This window comes from Pollicipes pollicipes, unplaced genomic scaffold (genome assembly GCF_011947565.3).
Source record: "Pollicipes pollicipes isolate AB1234 unplaced genomic scaffold, Ppol_2.1 Scaffold_4295;HRSCAF=5057_pilon_pilon_pilon, whole genome shotgun sequence".
NCBI classification, from domain to species: domain Eukaryota; kingdom Metazoa; phylum Arthropoda; class Thecostraca; order Pollicipedomorpha; family Pollicipedidae; genus Pollicipes; species Pollicipes pollicipes.
Genome location: NW_023596461.1, coordinates 2,587,335 through 2,608,187, shown reverse-complemented (window position 1 = coordinate 2,608,187; position 20,853 = coordinate 2,587,335). Strand labels below are relative to the sequence as shown.

Sequence of the window (20,853 nt, the reverse complement as noted above, 5' to 3'; positions counted from 1 at the left end):
TGTAGCGCTCTGGCACTGAGCTGACCTGCAAAAGTGGTAGAATGCTGGGCTTGTGATTATCAGACCCCGGATCAAATCCCGGGAATTCCTAGCAGAAAATTTGGGCTTTAACGCGCACACGGCTGAAAGCCGAACACCTAGCAGTCCTCAGGGCTCTAGAATGCCTGGCCATTACCTGAGAATTACCTGACCGAAATGTGCATATATAAACACACTGGGACAAGCACGCTAAACCGAACATTTACTCCATCCGTGACATTGATGCTCAGCATTAATCATGCCGCAAGACTGTTATAGCCCCTCGCACCCCGCTTCTCACAGGGGGTCTTTCTACTGGTATAGTTCTTGGTTCAGTTTACGTGCAGGCTGGCCGACATTCAAGAATGCCTGATCGAAATGAACACCACCCCTTCCAAAATACGCCCTCCCCTATCCTTTCCCCATCATGGTGTTTGAATGCAGAGCGTTACAAAATGCTCGTATTGCAAAGATGAGTAGACATTTCGCATTTACACCTAGTTTACCGCACAGCTGTGCTCATTTTAGCTTCCCCGTCAGCCGGCGCCCTTCATTCTGGCACCTTCACACCGCCATGCGCATCGGAAATTCCCGACCGCCGAGGCTTCGTGACGTCACACCGCCGCCGGCACTGGCCGGGCCGTCTCGCGAGCGCCCGATCCCACCTGTCATAGGCCAGTGTTGCGCCGCCGTCAGACAGTCTCCCTCACGGTCGGGCGCGATGCGGGCGTGCGCTGTGCTGCTCTGCGGCCTGTCCGTGGTGGTGGGCGGTTACTGGGGCGACCCGTGTCGGGAGCCACTGAAGGTGGGGCCGTGCGAGGCTCTGGTGAATCGCTATTACTTCTCTGCCGCGGCGGGCACGTGCCTGCCATTCTTCTGGGGCGGCTGCCAGGCGAACGGCAACAATTTCGAAACGATATCACAATGCAGTGCTCAGTGCTGTGGTGGCGGCTGTGGGAGGCCGAGCTTCTGCTCGCTGCCGGCAGACGCTGGTCCCTGCGAGGCCCTCATCCCCAGCTACTACTTCGACGGGAAAAGCTGCCGCAAGTTCGATTACGGTGGCTGCGAGGGTAACAACAACCGCTTCGATAACATAGAGCAGTGCAAGAAAGTTTGCAAGTCTCATCGCTGAGCGTCTGGCGGGAGGCCTGCCATCTGGCGGTGACCGGCGTCAACAATCGCCGCCCACCTCGGAGCCAGTGCAAGATCCGGAGAGATCTTCCCGTCAGTGGCTTGGGCTGTCAAATAACGTTACGCGTCCAGCCGCATGCATTCTTGAACTTTGTGTTATTGCGAGTGTAAACAGCTGTCGACAGAACGTGCCTATTCGGTTTGTTCCGTCCTGCCTGTCACATTTCAAGCACTATGTTTTGCACTGTCAAAAGCTTTAGTACGTTAACTTAGCTCTGTGCTGAATGAACAAATACATCTTGAGGGTTCATAACTACGTTTGATAACTTCGTTCATAAAATGCCGGAGTGAGCACGATGGATGATCAGGTGGCGATGGATGATCATGGCTCCATTCACAGCATGCAAGCACCTATTCCTGCATCATCACGTAAATTCTTCCTCTTCACTCATCACTAACCGCCTCATCCTGTAGTTCCGCATCATACCATCTCTCCGAGCCAAGCTACGGCGAGCAGTCTAAGCCGGCTGAAGTGCCTTCCCGACCGGATCTTCGCCGGTCTCGGCAGCCTCGGCAGCGGACGCTTCCCAAATGGGGCCATCTTGACCGCACATCTCTCCAAGTCCCGTAGCCCTGGAATGCCCACTGTGGGCCGCAGCAATCTGTGTACCAAACCAAACCAACCATGGCCGCATCGCAGATGCGTCCATGCTCAGTTTGGTAGATATTTATTCATCTTCGGCAAAAATGCGCACAGGTTACGAGGAATGTTGTACGCACACTACACCACTTGGCATCCGGATCTATATTTGTAAAGCCAACCATAGATAATAGCGCAACTATGTCTTCCGTACTGACATCTCCCTTACCCCGCCACAAACGTCGCCCATCTCACCCAACGCATCGTAACATCACCAACCGACCGGCCTTAGTCTTGTCGGCCCCGCTGTCTAACGCTCCTAAAGCCGACCTTCCGCTCGCCCTACCCTCGCTGCGGTTCGTTCCGGGCAGTTCCAGCGGTGGTGAGGCACGACGCGCCGATCGTCACACCCATCGCGCGGCGGCGCGGCGCCAGGCCGCGGGCTGTGCTCCTCTGCATGGTGGCGGCGGCGGCCGTGGCGACACCCGGAGACCCGTTCTCCGTGAAGGTGGGCTCTTGCAAGGCTTGCATAACCCGCTGGTACTTCCCCGCCCGACGTGCCTGCTTGCCGTTTTTATGGGGCGGCTACGATGCGAATGGCAACAAATTCGCGGCGAGGGATTATCACAATTCCTAATGTTCATAAGAACTAATGCATTATTGGACCTAATGTTCCAAACACCTAATATATTGCACCCATTAATGTGGCATGGCCTGCAGTATATCACAGCATCTAAAGTTCAGAACTCCTAACGTATCATGAAGCTAATGCATCATTGCATTATTGCACCTACTGTTACAAACACAAAATGCATTACAACCATTAATGTGTCATGGCGTCCAGTTTATCATAGCATCTCAAGTTTAGAACTCCTAATGTATCATAAAGCCTAACGTTCATAATCTCCGATATATGAGGACCCCAAAAGTGTCACTGCTCGTAATGAATTATAAGGCATAATGCATCATATCGCCTAATGTTTCACAGCTCCTACTGTACCGCAACTCCAAATGCATCGCAGCTCCTGATAGATCATAGCACCGAACGGTGACTGCGAAGGCAACAAGGAGCTCTCCGAAAGCATTGCGTGCTGCAAGTGGACGTGGAAGTCGCGCCACTGAGTTTATCTCGCTAGTCGGCGACCTTCCGTACGACTGTGGCAGGGTTATGGACACAGGAGTCGCAGGTCGCCATCTTGGATCCATGTGAGTTACGAGCAGTAGGCGTCGCTCTGCATGGGAAAATCGGTGTTGGCTGTCCGGCACTAGAACCTCTTGTAGCGCGCACGGCCGCGGTTTGGGAAGCTGGAGCTCCCTAATGAAAAAGGAATTATACCCCTGGTTGGCAAAGATGGTGAAGAGCAGGGGCTATAGACGAGCTCTGAGAGACCCTGATTGATTGGACGCAGAGCAGAGATTTATTAGTCGGAGAGACAGATGCCTCGTGTTTCGCCAGAAAGATACTTCTGGAACCTAGCGGTGTCAATTGTTACCGGCTCATTACCTTCACGCAGCGAAGCTGCAACTTTGTGTGGCAATTTACAACGACGGATAAATTTCAAACAGCTGCTCGTGTAAATGAGACCGAGCAAATGCATTTCTCTCCAATTCATCTCAAAACCTACACTATCCCAAATGTGATGCAGAGCTGTCTCAGAGGAGTGCCGGGGTCGGAAAGTGTGTAGGTTTTTACTCTGCGACATAACATGACGTAACTCGTTGTTGGACTATCCGACTTAACAGCTTTAATCACTGGTGGAATGATTGTTCGGACTGTGGTCTTCGTCTGGTGTGCTAGTATGTACGCCGCATTTCGACCAGTCAGTGCTCTGGTCTTCATGCCTTACTCAGTTTTGAGAAGGACTGGATAGTGTTCGGCCTTCAGCGATATACGCGTCGCAACCTGAAATTTCTCCTTGAAATTGCTAGAACCTAGACCGGAGTCTTCCGATTACGAGTTAAGCGTTCTGCCACTGAAGTTACTTGTAAAAGTGGCAGAATACTAGGCTCGTGATCATCAGACCCCGATTCGAATATGTCCGACTATGTCCGTGATAGTTCGCGATTTATTCGGCGATTTTTACAGCGAAGAGTTCCAATTTCCCTAAAAATGTCTGCAAGGTCAAATGGGGCATGAAAACTCCAAAAATGACTTATTTTGCAATATCATGTGACCTTCCAGGTCAGAAGCTGGGTCAAAGGACGGGGAACTCGATATCACCCAAAAATTGCCGGCAAATTTTCCACTTGAAAATGTCAGAGCATTCACCACAAAAAGAACTAGCGTCCGTCACAAACTACTAACCTCTCAAGGTCAACCTTCAACGTCAAACGCGGGCTCAAAGAACGGGAGACTCCATATCACCCAAAAATTACCGGTCGATTTTTAACTAACAAACAGCAGAACATTCATCACAGAAAAAGCTAGCGTCCGTCACAAAGTCCTGACCTCTCAAGGTCACCCTTCAAGGTCAAACGCGGGCTCAAATGACGGAAAACTCCATATCACCCAAAAATTACCCTCCGATTTTTAACTAACAAACAGCAGAACGTTCATCACAGAAAGAGCTAGCGCCCGTCAAAAAGTCCTCACCTCTCAAGGTCACCCTTCAAGGTCGAACGCGGGCTCAAAAGACGGGGAACTCCATATCACCTCAAAATTACCGCCCGATTTTTAACTAACAAACATCAGAACATTTACCACAGAAAGAACTAACGTCCGTCAAAAATTCCTGACCTCTCAAGGTCACTCTTCAAGGTCAAACGCGAGCTCAAAGGACGGAGAACCCCATATCACCCAAAGATCAGGCGATTTTTAACCAACAAACAGCAGAACATTCACCACAGAAAGAATTAGCGTCCGTCAAAAAGTGCTCGCCTCTCATGGTCACCTTTCAAGGTCAAATGCGGGCTCAAAGCTTACCGGCCGATTCCTACTTTACAAAGATCGGAACATTCACCACAGAAAGAACTAGCGTCTGTCAAAAGGTCCTGACCCTTCAAAGTCACCATTGGAGGCCAAGCGCGAGCTCAAAGGACGGAAAACTCCATATGACCCAAAAATTTCCGGCCGATTTTTAGCTAACAAACATCAGAACATTCACCACAGAAAGAACTAGCGTCCGTCACAAAGCACTGCCCTTTCAAGGTCACCCTTCAAGGTCAAACGCGGGCTCAAAGGATGGGGACCTCCATATCACCGACAAAATTTTGATCGATTTTCAACTAACAAAGGTCAGAACACTCATCACAAAAAGGTGCTAGCGTCCGTCAAAAAGTCCCGACCTCTCAAGGTCACCCTTCAGGGTCAAACACGAACTCAAAAGACGGGAGCTCCATGGGACAAAAAAAATAAATACCGGCCGATTTTTATTTAACAAAGATCAGAACATTCACCACAGAAAGCGCTAGCGTCCTTTAAAAAGTTGTCTCCTCTCAAGGTCATCCTTCGAGGTCAAGGGTGGGCTCGAGGGATGGGGAGTTCCATATCATCCCAAAATCACCAGCCAGTTTAAACTTGCATGTATTATGATTTTCACCACAGAAAGATGTAGCGTCCGTCAAAAAGTCCTGGCCTCTGATGGTCATTCTTCAAGGTCAAACGCGGGTTCAAAAGCCGGGGAACCCCGTATCACCAAAAATTACCGTCCGCGTTTTAACTTACAAACATAAGACTATTCACTATAGAAAGAGCCAGCGTTCGTCAAAAAGTCCTGGCCTCTGAAGGTCATACTTCTAAGCTAAAGTAAAATGCAAACCTTTCACCTGGCCAGGTATACAGACACGTCATCGAGGCTGGGACGCCACAGCCCAGACGCCCAGGGCGACCCAAAAACCAGTGGCTACCAGGGTACAATACGGACTGGGCCACACACACACACACACACACACACACACACACACACACACACACACACACACACACACACACACACACACACACACACACACACACACACACACACACACACACACACACACACACACACACACGCGCGCACGCGCACGCGCGCGCGCACGCGCACACGCACACGCACACGCACACGCACACGCACACGCACACGCACACGCACACGCACACGCACACGCACACGCACACGCACACGCACACGCACACGCACACACACACACATACACACACATACAGACACCTGCACGCACACACAACGACAGTACGCCTGGAGGTAGATAACTGGTGCATAACAAACGTCTGTACCCAGACAGCTATTGCAGAGCAAAACGTTGCTGAGTAGCGCGCGCGACATAGACGGCAGGCGTCTCACAACGCATGTCAATGTTAGACTCTGTTTAAAATTTGAACTACACTGTGATTCAAGATGCTCATACCTGGACCGCGCAGGGAAATAAAACCCAGTCACTTTTGCACTAAAATCACAATGGACACCGAGCTGCGCGGGGCCCCTGGCCTTGACGTCCCGTTCCACGGCGCATGGATGAACATGCAAATAATTGCCGTACAGTCGGCGGTAGGTAACATGCTATGGCAACGAGTAAACGAACGCCTCATTGTACAAACACTTCACTAGGTGGCCCTGCCCGGGCCGTCAGCCGACGTGAGCTTGGGGGCGCTGATGCGCAAACGACAATATCCTTAGATGCATCAGACCCTAGCTCTTCCTATGATGAATATTTTGCTGTTTGTTAGTTAAAGATCGGCCGGTAACTTTTGGGTGATGTGAAGATCCCCGTCCTTTGAGCTCGCGTTTTACTTTGAAGGGTGACCTTGAGAGGTCAGGACTTTTTGACGGACGCTAGTTCGGCCTGTGGTGAATGCTCTGATGTTTGTTAATTAAAAATCGGCCGGTAATTTTTGGGAAATGTGGAGTTCTCCGTCCTTTGAGCCCGCGTTTAACCTAGAAGAGTGACCTTGAGAGGTCAGGACTTTTTAACGGACGCTAGTTCTTTCTGTGTTAAATGTTTTGATGATTGTAAGCTAAAATGGGCCGGTAATTTTTGGATGATATGGAGTTTCCCGCCCTTCGAGCCCGCATTTGACGTGACCTTGAGGGGTCAGGACTTTCGGACGGACGCTAGTTTTTTCTATGTTTGTTCTGACATTTACAAGTTGAAAATCGGCCGGTAATTTTTGGGTGATATCGAGTTCCCGTCCTTTGACCCAGCTTTTGACCTGGAACATCTCATGATGTTGCAAAATAAGGGTCATTTTTGGTGTTCTCACGCCACAATTGACCTTGAAGTCATTTTTCAGGGAAATCGGGACTCGTAGCTGTAAAAATCGCTGAATAAATTGCTAACTTCACGGACATGATTCGAATCCCAGGACTTCCAAGCAAAAAAAAAAAACAAAAAACAAAAAACAAAAACATCGGGTTGTAACGAGCACACACCATCGTCGTCATCCCTTCCAAAATGCGCCCTTCCCGTATCCTATTCCCATCATGGTGTTTGACTGTAGAGCGTTACAAAATGCTCGTATTGCAAAGATGAGTAGACATTTCGCATTTACACCTAGTTTACCGCACAGCTGTGCTCATTTTAGCTTCCCCGTCAGCCGGCGCCCTTCATTCTGGCACCTTCACACCGCCATGCGCATCGGAAATTCCCGACCGCCGAGGCTTCGTGACGTCACACCGCCGCCGGCACTGGCCGGGCCGTCTCGCGAGCGCCCGATCCCACGTGTCACAGGCCAGCGTTGAGCCGCCGTCAGACAGTCTCCCTCACGGTCGGGCGCGATGCGGGCGTGCGCTGTGCTGCTCTGCGGCCTGTCCGTGGTGTAGGGCGGAGACTGGGGGCACCCGTGTCAGGAGCCGCTGAAGGTTGGACCGTGCGGGGCTCTGGTGAATAGCTATTACTTCTTTGCCGCGGTGGGCACGTGCCTGCCATTCTTCTGGGGCGGCTGCCAGGCGAACGGCAACAATTTCAAAACAATATCACAATGCAGTGCTCAGTGCTGCGGCGGCGGCTGTGGGAGGCCGAGCTTCTGCTCGCTGCCGGCAGACGTTGGTCCCTGCGAGGCCCTCATCCCCAGCTACTACTTCGACGGGAAAAGCTACCGCAAGTTCGATTACGGTGGATGCGGAGGCAACAAGAACTGCTTCGATAACATAAAGCAGTGCAAGAAAGTTTGCAGGTCGCATCGCTGAGCGTCTGGCGGGAGGCCTGCCATCTGACGGTGACCAGCCACAACAATCGTCGCCCATGTCAGAGCCCAGTGCAGGATCCGAAGAGATCTTCCCCGTCAGTGACCCGGTCGGACTGTCAAATAACGTTACGCGTCAAGCTGCATGCTTTCTTAAACTTTTTTGTTATTGCGAACGTAAACAGTTGTTGACAGAATGTACCTCTTCGGCTTGGCCGGCTCTATCACATTTCAAGCATTATATTTTGCACCGTCAAAAACTCCAGTACTTAGCTCTGTACTGAATGAGCAAACACACCTTGAGGGTTCATAACTACGTTTGATAACTTTGTTTATAAAATACCGAGGTGAGCACGATGGATGATCAGGTGACAATGGATGGTCATGGTTCCATTCACAGCATGCAAGCACCTATTCCTGCATCACCATGTAAATTCCTGTTCTTCGCTCTTCACCCGACGCTTCACCCTGAAGTCCCGCAGCGTCCCGTCCCTTCGGACCAAGCTACGGTCAGCAGCCTGAGCCGGTTTGAGTGCCTCCCTGGCCTGAGGTCCGCCCGTGTCGGCAGTCTCGGCAGCGGACGTTTCCCAAATGGGGCATTCATGAATCTCCGCGCCTCTCTCCAAGCCTTGTAGCCCTTCTAGATCTATGAGAGCTACGAAAGGTAGGGTTTACTCCACGTGGGAAGATATGTGCTAGCTGTCCGGCATCAGAACCTGTTGCCTGTATGTGGCTTTATGTAGTGGGGTGGAGTTATCGAGATGGATGCGCTTCCCCATCGTCACTGTTAAGGTGCGTTGCATGCTACGAAATCACCTGCTCCAATTCCCATTATCCTGCGCCTCCGGGCGTGTTCTTAACACACACAGGGAGTGCATCTGTACTTTCGTTATTGCACCAATCCTGTTGAGCACAACACATATCATGCTGCGCACAGCAATGCCCGCAGATCAATAACTGCGGCACTCACGACGATCACCAGCGGCGCATTGTCGACACTCAGCGTCACGCGCCACCACGCACCGGCCGCGCGTGCCTCTCTGAGAACAATCACAGGCGGTCGGCAATACGTCCCCTGCCGGGAGCGTCGGTTGGGCCAGACCCAGCCCCACCTCGCCCGACGGGCAGGCTGGCAGCCGGACAAAGGTCGCGCCCGCCGGTCCGCGCGCCCCGCCAGTCCGCTGACGGACGTCTGTGACGCCTGTGACGAGTGCCACAGGCGCCGCCAGGCCGGGGCCGCGCTCCGGTGGGGCGGGCGCCACCTCGAAGATGACGTGACGCAGGGAGGTACGTCGCCACACAGCAGCTCGGACTATGGGCTAGTGTTCGCTGTCCAGCCATATCTCGCCTGTACACGGGAGAGCGTAGCAGCAGCGACGACACTCCGCTGGTGGACACTGGCATGGACAGTCGCGCTTCCACAGAGACACCAGTGGCGTTCCAGCACGTCACGCGTCACAACAGCGAGCTCTCGCTTAGCAAGACAGCCAGCCGCTGACCGTGATAATGCCTAATGACCGACGTAACATTTCGCTGAAAAACGCTGGGATGCCCACATGTCATGCGAGGGGATCAGCCCGTCAGAACGTCGATAAAACCGCGTGCACGTCAATGCACGTCTCCTTCCGCCGGTTGATGACGGCAAGTCTCCGTCCACTGTGTGATGACATCATGTCTCCGTCCGCCGGTTGACGACGTCACGTCTCGGTCCGCTGACTGATGACGTCTGTGACGACGGAGGCGGCCATGTCGGCGGCGGTGACGTCGCGCCGCAGCAGCTGGGAGACGATCCGATGAGCGGGCACGCCGCCGCCGTGCGCCAGACACTCGCGCCGGTACCGTTCGCCCATCGCCCTGCCGGCCGAGCGGGGGCGTCAGGCGGTGCGGCGCGCCCGGGGCAGGCCGGCGCCAGCCTTGCTGAGCCGGCGCGGACGGCACACGGACAGGACGGACCTGTGCTAACGAGTGGCCGGGCGAAACGTGCATGGTCGGCACATCGCGGACGGCACGCCCAAACGTGGCAGAAGCCCGTCAGTTGTGTGACCGACGGGTCCGAACCGATCCCAATTTACTCCGGGATCACGGAGTCATGTCTAACTTAAGGCGCAGTACCCCACGGACTCGAACACAAGACATCCCAACGCACACGAACACATCTCATCCCGGTTTGCTTTCTCCTCGCCAGTCTTCACCACTTGCTTCCAAATGGCATCCTCGCAATGGGGTATACCAGCAATGAGAGACCATGCCAATTTTAAGGTGCCCTGACCCAGACACGACACATAACCTCACACTCCACTGAGCACTGCTAACAGCAACGTCAAAAGTCACTGCATCGTACGCCGCTTCACAGAGCGTCAGCAATTACGGCCGCCACTGCGACTGTCACCTTACCGCCCGCGGGACCAAAACGCCACCTCAGTCCAACCACTCGACACAATCAGCCGCAATGATCACGCCCCTTCGGCCGAGCTCCCGACCTTGACCCACGCCCTGACCCGCGCCCAGCCCACGCCTCACCGGTCGAATGGGTCGACGGCGAACAGGTCGCGCCAGATAGCCGAGGCGACGGCGCGCGCCATCAAGTACGAGTAGTAGCGCGCGCCGTAGCCCACCAGGTGGCCGAAGCGCAGCTGCCAGCCCGTGCCGGGCACGTGCGGCAGGCCGTAGTAGGAGTTCTGCACGTGGGCCAGCACGTCCGTGGTGCTGCCCTCCAGAGACGCGGGGCCATGGTAGTGCTGGTCCAGCGCCGAGTAGAACAGCTGCCGTTCGAGGTACGGCGGTTAGGGACGGGGACGCCGGGAAAGCCCGAGGCAGCGTGAGGTCAGACGGCGGGCGACGACACCGAATGAGGGAAGCCGCATTGGGACATCAACTCCACGAGCACTTCAGCTGATTGGTTGATTACTGTAGCCCTCGAGGTCATGGGCACAAACGCGCTGCTGTGGTCACACGCACACACCACGGGCGAGAACCCAGTGAGCACGACAGCGCTGCACAACACCAGCTGAATGGTTGGGATGCACACAGGAGACGGCTCGCTCCTCCGATACGCCGGCGGCCGAAGGCCAAGCTGCCGGCCGCCGGAGACGTACCTGCAGCTGGGTGTCGGCAGCCGGAAAGGCGGCCCGGCCGGCGCACAGCCGGCGCAGCGCCTCCGGCGGCGGTGGCTCGCCGCTCCGGTAGTGGCGCGCGAACGACGCCAGCACGCGCTCGTCGCCGGCGAAATACTCCATCAGCACGGAGGGCACCTCGGCGAAGTCGGTGCTGCACCGCGTGCCGGTCACGTGCTGGTAGCGCGTGCGCGCCAGCATCGAGTGCAGCGCGTGGCCCATCTCGTGGAAGAGGTTCTCCAGCTGGCCGTGCGTCAGCAGGCAGGGCCGCGACCAGCCGGGCGGCGGCAGGCTCAGCATCAGCACCACAACCGGGCTCTGCGGGCAGCGAGCGGCGGCCTTAGCGGGCGGCCCGCCGGGCCACGCGCGCACCGGCGGACGGAGCCGACACCGGCGCCGGCGCCGGGCTAGGCCAAGCGTCAATCAGCACTGACACCGGACCGCAGATTGAGCATGTGACATGCGGCGAGCGAGCATGGTGGGGAATGTGGCTCCACAGTGGAACAAACGACAGAAAATAGTTCACAAGTTGGTAAGCCACCTAGCCAGTTCACTGACATCGCGGGCCGGGCTTGTATTTCACATCCCGCTGCGCCGGCCCCCGCAGCCACAACACGTGACGCCTGTGTTGGAGTTTGTCGTGCGCAGACGCCCTCAGGGTCCGTCAACAGTCACCGGTCCGGGGCCTCCCGTACCTGGTACGTGCCATCCGGCAGGTCTCTGCCGCCGCGGATGGTGAAGTGACAGTCCTGGCTGGGCTTGTTGGCGCGCGTATAGAAGTCGCAGTAGATGTAGCCCAGCAGCCCCTCCTCCTCGTGCACCACTGGCGGCGGGGCAGACTGGGTCAGGCTAGGGTCGTTCCCGCGTCGGTAACTGCGCCGCGGTCCTTGACTGAGTGTCACAGGCCAAGCTGTGACCACGTAAACAACCCTATCCTGATGTGGCCACGACACAACACCGACCTACGCGCTCGTAAGCCGCCCGCGTCACGTCAGCGGTACGCATGGGTCACCTCAGCCGCCCTGCACGTGTCGAGCGGTCGGCGGTGACCCCGCGTGACCCGCCGCCACTCACCGGCCACCTTCTGGACGTCGGGGAACACACCTCGCCAAGCGGCCGGCGGTGACCCCGCGTGACCCGCCGCCACTCACCCGCCACCTTCTGGACGTCGGGGAACACACCTCGCCAAGCGGTCGGCGGTGACCCCGCGTGACCCGCCGCCACTCACCGGCCACCTTCTGTACATCGGGGGACCAGAGCTCGCCGGGCCGCGGCGTCTCCACCTCCAGGCTGACGCCGTACAGCCGGCCCAGCAGCTGGCTCAGGCCGCGCATACAGGCGCCCACCGAGAAGTACTCGGCCAAGCGGACGTCCTGCTCGTGCTGACGCTGGCGCCGCGCCATGTGCGCCAGGTACGGCACGTCCCAGACCGCCAGCGGCTGAACAGGGGCCGTCGTGTCAGCGGTGAGCCAGTGAGGCAAGCGGCGCCAAGGTGGGAGTAAGTGGAACTGTTGTGAGCGGAGGAGTGACACTCGGAAGGTAAGGAACTTGCCGGGAAATAAATGGACACGGTGACAGTAAAAATGACGAATGTAGACATCACTGTGACAAGGCGATGACACCAGTACAGTCAGACGTAACGGGATAACTTATGTATACAAGACAGTGATTTCTTGCCTTAATCCCGTGCTCGACAACTGACAGTTTACTTAAGAGTCGGCAGCAGCACTCATCCCAAGCAAACATCACGGCACACCCAACGGCCCGCCACAAAGCACACGAGCTCTCCTACCCGTGAGCCGGTAGCCCGCTTCATCCTGGCCAGAGTCTCGAAGTCGCGCTCCGCCTCGAGCGCCAGGTCGTCCCGCAGCCGGTCCAGGAAGGCGGCCACCGTGTCCGGCGAGCGGGCCAGGCTGCCGCGCAGTGCCCTGTCCGCGCGGGCAAGGCCCGCTCAGTGCGGGACATACGCGGACACGTGACGAGCGGCCGGTGATGTCAGCATTCCGCGCCCGGCGCCGCCACTAGCCATAATATGGCTACCGGACTCAAACACGCTTCAACTGCGCTGGCATGGGGCGGTACTGCCACTGTAGCTACTGCCTACTGTAGCTCTCGTTTTTTCGGGAGGGGGGGGGGGGTCATCAGTATACCGCAATATCCTTTCAGAACGATTACGAGAGACAGAACAGTTGGGAGAAGAAAAACTCGGCAAAGTAGGTGCAGGGTGTTCCGCATGGAAACATGGGTGGCAGTAGAGTTAACATTCCACAACATATATGCATAATACACAGTTACGTGGACTGGCTGCCCCTTCCACCCCATCCCATACGTCTCGCCACCTAGCGAGTCCCAGCCCCGTACACTCGTCCTTTTTCGCCTCATCGCCCCGTCTCCCCGCCTCGCCTGCGGCCAGAGCCGGCCGGCGCCCTGTCAGCCCGCCGCCGCCGCCTGGGCGCGCCTCACCTGTGCGCGAACGACGGGAAGCCGCAGAGGGCGGCGAGCGCACGCCGCGTCTCCAGCAGCGAGGAGAGCAGCGCCTCCTGGCGCAGCACCGGCTGCATGTAGGCCCGGTAGGCGGCCTCGCGGGTCAGCTCCAGCGGCGAGTCCGCCATCAGACCGCTGACCGTCACGCTGTCGCCGTTCAGGGTCAGCCTGCCGCGGCGGGGCGCCGGCGGTCGGCGGTCAGAGGTGCGGCAGAGGCCGGCGCGGGGTGAGAACCTGGCTGGGCGGAGGGGAGGGGGGGGGGGGGGGGGGGCTCGCCGCCATCGCCGCGGCTGTCGTCACGGACACAGCCCGAGAATGCTCGGCGCTGCAGCGCTCAGATGTCAGGTCACGGGGTCACCGGCCGGCGCTCGAGGATCACGCGTTAGCAGGCGGGAGAACGTCGGCAGTCGGGTCCGGCCCGCGGTCAGACACATCACGTGACCATGCCCAGGACAGTACGTACAAAAATCTGACACAGTAAAGAAGAAGTGCGAAATTAGACTCAAATCGCTTGCTGCTTTTTCTCCACGGCAAGTACTCACTGGTGGGAGAGATGCTCAGGAAGATCCCGTTTCTTCACGGTCGACGGTGCGTGAGTGCCAGCCAAGAACGTCTGCCCTACCTGAAACGGAGAGCAAGGCGCGGAGACTAATGTGATGATTGTAATAAACTGCGTCTGGGTACCTAGCCGGTGATCAGAAGGCGGGAATGAAACGGTAATTGCACATGCGAAAGGCAGTCAGTGGTCTTGATTTCAGTAGCCTATTTCCATAAAAATTGTACGCATTTGCGTGCGGAGTGGGGTGATTTATCGCACTCCCTATGAATCCAGCAAACCGCTTTCATCAAACCAATTCTTAGCTCAATCACTATGCCTCTCACTACAAAACACCAATCTTCCACTAAGTTAAAACTACAATGAGAAATGTGCACTGAAACAAGTTCGATTGTTCAGCCGGACGCAATCGGACGTTCAACGTGAGCTAAAACTTCCATGAAATTTAGTGAGTTTTCACTTCAGTTATCATCACGGAGGCGACGGAAATCCGGCCGTACTATACCAACCTGGAGACAACATTTGGAAACGCTATATGACATGAATACGTCCAAAATATAAGTGCCGGAAGGTACAGAAGGACGACTGGGCTAATGGCCTGTCCCCAAGCCAACCTGGGTAGCAGTCCGCCACGTGACACTGCTGGGACAGTGACACTCAACGTACCCGAATGTCACCCAGCGGTAAACCAAACCCCAATCCTAATTCCAATCCCAGTCCCAGCCCCAAACGGTCATTGATTTCCACTGGACGAAAGGTCCCGATGACGCAACTCCTGGCGTAATCGGAGGCACGCAAGACACATCGCGGTGCTCATGCACTAATCACACCACTTCTTCCTCGCGCCCGCGCTAAAGCTTTGCGCACAGCCCATCGCGCGCCCGAGGCAAGCCAAGTTCGTTCTGTCATCGCATGGCTGCACAATCGCACACGTCATTGGCCGATGAAGATTTTTGTGGGCACGGCGCCTGCCCGATCACCACAGCACACAAGCGGCAGAGATCTGACGAGCCCGGCTCCAGCGGCGCGGCCGGCCGCGGCGCTCCGCACCTGCAGCGCCAGGTCGGTCATCTGCACCACCCGCTCCCGGCTGGCCTCGTCCAGATGGATCCCCGACTGCTCGAAGTCGTGCAGGTAGAGGCGTGCCACGTGCTCGTCGATGCCGTCCGTGGCCACCTGATCGCCGGCCGACACGCACCGTTCCAGCGCCGCGTACAGCGGCTGCAGCGTGTTCATTCTGGCGGGCACGTGGCGCGCGTCACAGCGAGCATCAGGCGGCCGCGGCAGGCGCAGGGCGCGGGTGAGTGGTGGCGTCTCAATGTCTCCATTTGCGCTGGCTTGCATGCACGCATCAGCTGCGCGTCTGGCTAACCAGAAGAACGGGCTTGATTTTCCGTAATGACCGTCTTCCTTGTCAGTGTGGGAGGCAAGCAATGTCATACTGCCTTTACAGCTGAGCACGATGTAAAGTCCAAATGACAGCACATACATCAACTGTACAGTTGATTTTTACAAAACACCTATAATCCTCCAGCTTTGACCTCCTGGGGCCCATTCAGGATGTTGCAGACTACTAAGCTGAGCCAGTGTACATGGCACGCAAAAATAATAGACGCAACCGCACGCAGCCCAGGCCCAAATTTCAGCTGCCCCTCATCCTTCACAGGTGTCTGGGTAACACTGGAAACCAGGGCGGTTCCCTGTCCCAATCTCCCAGCGCTCATCCAGGGTTAGACTCCTACATGGCGCTTCCAATGAACTGGGCATCACACACTTTGCGGGAGGAGACCACGGGGCCGGATTCACACCAACGGTCCATCTGCCCTTCACGCCATACGGCCACAGTGATGGGAGCCACGTCGTCCCGGGCAACGGGCGTGCTCACTGTTCGACCAGGTTGCTGATGGTGATGCAGGCGTCGGTGGCCGAGCTCTGGAAGGCGGTGTCCGGGTGCGCGAGCCGCACGAACTCGGCCAGATCCGCCACCTTGCAGAGCGCGTCTGACAGCTCGTCGAACACCAGCACCATCTTGCGGCGGCGGTGCGCACTGCACGCCTCGTCGACCAGGCGGCGGCAGGCGGTGACGGCCTCCTCTCGTAACACGGTGAACCCAGCCGCGCTCGTCAGCTCTGGGTAGCCAAACAGGCCCTGCAACGGCGGGTGGAAGTCGGGCTCAGAGCCAAGCAGGTGGGCACAAAGCCAGGCCTGTGGGCTCCAAACAGGGACAGCATCAAGCAGAGTTCAAAGCCAGAGGTCTGGGCTCCGAGTGGGGACAGCATCAGGCAGGGCTGGCCAGTGGGTTCAGAGCAGGGATGGCATCAGGCAGGGCTCAGAGTCAGAAGTCTGGGCCCAGAGGTAGACTGGTGGGCTCAGAGCAGGAACAGTGTCAGGCAGGGTTCAGAGCCAAAGAATTGGGCTCAAAGTTAGGCCAGAGGGCTCAGAGTGGGACAGCATTTCACAGAGCTCAGAGCCAGAAAACTGGGCTCTAAGCTGGGCTGGTGGGCTTTGAGCAGAGACAGTGTCAGGCAGCACTCAGAACCAGAGAATTGGGCTCAAAGCTAGGCCAGTGGGCTCAGAGCAGGGACAATGTTGGGCAGTGTTGGAAAACTTGACGTTTCCTGGTATAATGCATACCAGGAGATTTTGTACTCCAGGATTGTGACTAGGTAAAATGAAATATTTTGTACTCCATCATGATGCAACAAGAACCACTTTTGGAAAAACTCATTTTACCCCTTTGTGTCCGGACAAAACAAAACCAGAACAAGCAACAGCTTGAGACTTGCTGCTTCCATCAGGGGCCATGTATTGATATCTGCAAGAGCACAAATCTTGCACCCACCAGACTAAGATGCCCAATAGCAAGCAGCCTGTGCTGCCACCTAGGGGCCATGTATTGATAAAGCATGTGAGTGTTGAATGGAATCACCTTTGAACAATACTGGGCAATGAGAAACTCGTACCAGAATCACACCGGTTGGTAGATTAGCAAAGCTCTCACTTCCTATGCCCTATGCATACCAACTCAAACTTGAACGTGATTTTACCCACCATTGACGACGAACCGCATGAACTGCCAAGGGCGCAATGAACGTTCATAGAAAACCGCACGCCCAATCACCTAACGCAGACGGCCGCCTACCCACGCGCCACCACTGTGTCATGGCAATGCAAATAAGGGAATCACTCGCAATTCAGCGTCGGAAACGTCTGAACTATTCAGCGGTTTGCGCCCGCCTCCCAGCTCCGGTTGGAGGTTGAACAATGCAAAACTCTCCAATTGATTTTAATGATCCGCTTCCTCATGACGGACTTGTCAAGATCATAAATATTCTACTCGCGCTCATGCCTTGAACAGATTTGTAAACATTTGGAGGGAAGCTGTATAGAGATGGGCATCACGATTATGAAGAAGGGCTTATTTGTACCTATCCAGAACCGCCATGTGGTTGGATTTTTGGCCACTTCCTGGTATGCGGAATACAAAAATGTTCCGGCAGCTGTGAATTTAAACCAAGTTAAATTTGTCACTTTAGGGTGCGGAATTAAGGCTGGTAATTCAGTCTTTACAAAAATACCCTCTTAAGTCAAAAAACGTTGCTATAAATAGTCAAAAAACCGTTCGGAGACAGCTATCTCACTCTGAAAAAACACCAGGACACCAGAGTAACATGAACCCATAACTTTGGCCCAGCAAGTTAAGGAGAGGGGTGTATCAGGACAAAACATCAATTAATTGCAACATATATTATCATATTTCGCAATGATATCGGTTAAAGCATGTCAAAACCCATAAATACCTTGCATTATCCACCGGAGTCAGAGGAGTGCCTGACTCCGATCCATTTTGGCCGGCCTGCATGGGTCTGTCAGGCATTGTACTTGTGCTGGCTGGGTAAATCGGTTAACAGTGCTGCCTGTCTCGATTGTTAGGGTGGGACGTGCAGGGCTTCATGTGTTCACCAGGAGTGGGAAGGTGGAGGGCATGAATGTTTAGCCATTTTTAAAACCAGTTAGCTGGTGGAGCATGAGTAGGGTGACCGTGGTGGAGCGTGAGTAGAGTGATCATGATGAAGCATGAGTAGGTGGCCATCTGTGACATGTTCAATTGCATTTTTTGTTTATCACTTTTGCCTAGCTGTGCATATCATACCCACCCTCCATTTTGGAGAGTGTATAAGCCCGGTGTGTAGCCACCCTCCATTTTGGAGAGTGTATAAGCCTGATGTATAATAACCCCAGTTTTGGAGGGTGTATACACAGAGCCTTTCATAAATTGCAAACCAATGTATCTGCACATGTGTTTCATAGTTCAGAGTTGTTTCAGTGTTTCAGAGTTTTAAGGACTATGAAACAACTCTGTTTTACAGAGTTGTTTCATAGTCCTGTGTTGTTTTAGTGTGTCATGTTTAATATTGATGTTTTCTTTCATTTAGTGCTTTTAGTGAGTGCTTTTGTGTGCTTTTACCTGAATTGCAGTACATGAAAAATGACACTTTTGTTGAGTGCCACCCATTGCACTATTATATCTCAAAGATAACCTACATAAGGCTGTAATGACCCACAGCACTCAGATAATTTTGTGCTCCACTAAAGAAAACTTGTACTCTGCTACCAGGAAATTTCTTTGAATTTCTAACACTGATGTTGGCTGGAGCTGGCCTGTGAGCTCCGCGCAGGGACAGCATCACGCCAGACCTAGGGCCGGACACACTGAAGGAGGGATTGGTTCAGGGGCAGCCCCTGTATCTGTGTGATGGAAGTGAGAGATCTTGTGGCAAATCTTGGACATACCTCATTTTCCTTCCACCATCCCAGGTCAATTTTGGGCTGCTGCTTGGTATCAAAGGCTGCACCAAGCTTTCCAAGGGAAGAAGTGGACAGGCATCTCAGCCATTTGCTGCTGACCCTGGCAAAATATGGCCACCTCTGACATTGCCTTCCTGCTGAGGCCATACCAAACAATAACTTCATCTTCGGGTTGTTCTCTGTGTTGTGCTGGAACACAAGGTACACCACTCTAACCAGTGCAGATGGTTCTTTCTCATGATAAATGTCATGTCATACAAATACCCTTAAATGCCTTTCTTTTTGCACAGCAATACAGTCCAGCAGGTTGGTAAGCCAAGGCAGGTTTTGATAAGATCTTGCTCAGGCAGAGAAGGGACACAACTTCCATTTTGGGGCAGCATATAAAAATGTGGAAAGCAAATACTGGATAAGACTATTCAGGGCATCATAGCATTGCTTATGGTTCATATGCAAAATTAATAAGATCACAGATATGACCAGTACTAACAGTAAACCATGCTACTGATTTTTGAAATACAAAATTAAATTGCATACTAGATTAAAATGTTGCATACCATTTTAAACATTTGGTGCACGACCCACCCCAAATTTTTAGTGAAATTACGAGACCTACACCAGCGAAACAGAAACTGCATCCTTCTTCTTCTGCATTTGGTGCGTTCTACAGAGCGCTTTTGGGATAAAAGAGCTTGACATGTTTCTCATTTCCGAAAACCCCTTTGAGAAAAGGCTAGAAAACCCAGGCCTTCAAACTATTCACACTTAACGCTACCAACCTTACCTACTCCACATTGGGGTGCATTTGATGTAATGGCCCAGCCTCACTCCTCATCCGTAAATGGTTGGCGTTGGCTTATTCATAATTTTGTAAGCGGCCTCAAAAACAAAACAGAGACCGTAAAGCGTAACTGGCGCAATTGTGACAGGCGTATGAGATATGTGACAGCTAAATATTTGCTTTTATTTTAACGGGCTATCTGGCGGGTGCCTTTACTAATACCAACGTCATATTTTCGAAGCATTAGGACATCAGCCACGAGAACTGGCCCATTTTTTGTGGTGAAAATCAAAGCCCTGTAATAAGCCAATCATTTTTAACTCAAATTAGTTCATATTTTGGCAAACTGCAGCCGCTGCAGCTGCCTGTGCTATGCATAACCAGAACTGCATCTCGAAATTTTTTTCCAGCAGTGTATGTTCTTGAAGCCATAACGTAATTCGATACTGCCACCTCAAAACGTAAGCAATTTAAGGGCAGCGTAATGAGCATCTTCACCGGAGGGATAGGATGAGTGGTTACTCTGAACGAATGTGTGCATGATGTGAATACATAATTTGATGTTACGTGGCAGCTAAACTTGCTTCAAAAGTAAGCCTTGGTGAATATATCTTTATAGTTGCGGCTGTGACTCTCCGTAGGCTAGCTTTGCTCCCCCAGGAGAAAAACGAACGGTGGGGTTATTGGGGTGTTCCTGTTTCTTTTCATAAAGGGCGCGATAGGCATTGTGCTTACGTTGTAGTTTCCTATTTACTGGGAGGGGGGGGGGAGGGAGTTCAGCCTCCCACGTCGGGCTCCACCCCTTAAAACTGGGATCAAAGTGGGCCGAATCTAGGAAGAAAATTGTTTTTTGCCTTATTTTGCGGGTAGGTTGGGTCATTTTTCACTGTTTGCCCCCCAAGCCATCGTGCAAAACTACACCCCAATGATGTGCAGGAGTCCAGGTATATGGCGCTGTTCGCACAATGAGCGTAAGTGCATAACGTCAAAAATAGTTGAAAAGTCTTAGAACGCGCCTTACCACCGTCCTGCGGTTGGTCCAATAACTTTCTTAGCCAAGGATATAAATCGTACTATTTAGTAGTCTCTATTCTGCTACCATGAGCGGAAAGCGAACGCAAAGCGGCTTCCAACTCATGTTCTGGGGAGTTTTGGGATATTTGGCGGTTTTGCAGCTAGAGAAGTCTGAGCACAAGGCTT

At 54.0% G+C, this 20,853-nt stretch overlaps 2 protein-coding genes across 3 annotated transcripts; one reads left to right on the top strand and one right to left on the bottom strand.

Moving 5' to 3' along the window:
- Positions 1 to 739: 739 nt before the first annotated feature.
- LOC119096530 (PI-stichotoxin-Hcr2e) lies at positions 740 to 1,150 on the top strand. Its single transcript, XM_037219439.1, has one exon. The coding sequence runs from the start codon at positions 740 to 742 to the stop codon at positions 1,148 to 1,150; it is 411 nt and encodes a 136-aa protein (XP_037075334.1).
- A 6,780-nt stretch (positions 1,151 to 7,930) lies between these two features.
- On the bottom strand, positions 7,931 to 19,764 carry LOC119096805 (mitochondrial intermediate peptidase). 2 transcript variants are annotated; one of them, XM_037219749.1, is made up of 12 exons: positions 19,657 to 19,764; positions 18,858 to 19,061; positions 15,949 to 16,211; positions 15,114 to 15,300; positions 14,050 to 14,129; positions 13,487 to 13,675; positions 12,816 to 12,951; positions 12,252 to 12,462; positions 11,719 to 11,846; positions 11,006 to 11,341; positions 10,431 to 10,672; positions 7,931 to 9,764 (listed from the first exon to the last, which is right to left on the bottom strand). In XM_037219749.1, the coding sequence occupies exons 2-12, from the start codon at positions 19,035 to 19,037 to the stop codon at positions 9,608 to 9,610; spliced, it is 2,109 nt and encodes a 702-aa protein (XP_037075644.1). In that variant the 5' UTR covers positions 19,038 to 19,061; positions 19,657 to 19,764; the 3' UTR covers positions 7,931 to 9,607. The 2 variants fall into 2 exon arrangements, with proteins under 2 accessions (XP_037075644.1, XP_037075645.1); XM_037219750.1 differs by having other exon boundaries at positions 19,661 to 19,715.
- Between the last annotated feature and the right edge of the window lie 1,089 nt (positions 19,765 to 20,853).

Coding starts and splice junctions, on each gene's coding strand:
- LOC119096530 (XM_037219439.1), top strand. CDS start 740: ATGCGGGCGTGCGCTGTGCTGCTCTGCGGCCTGTCCGTGGTGGTGGGC.
- LOC119096805 (XM_037219749.1), bottom strand. CDS start 19,037: ATGAAGTTATTGTTTGGTATGGCCTCAGCAGGAAGGCAATGTCAGAGG. Junction 12,463..12,815: donor AGCGGGCTACCGGCTCACGG/GTAGGAGAGCTC, acceptor GCCCCTGTTCAG/CCGCTGGCGGTCTGGGACGT. Junction 10,673..11,005: donor CTGCCGACACCCAGCTGCAG/GTACGTCTCCGG, acceptor CTCGAACGGCAG/CTGTTCTACTCGGCGCTGGA.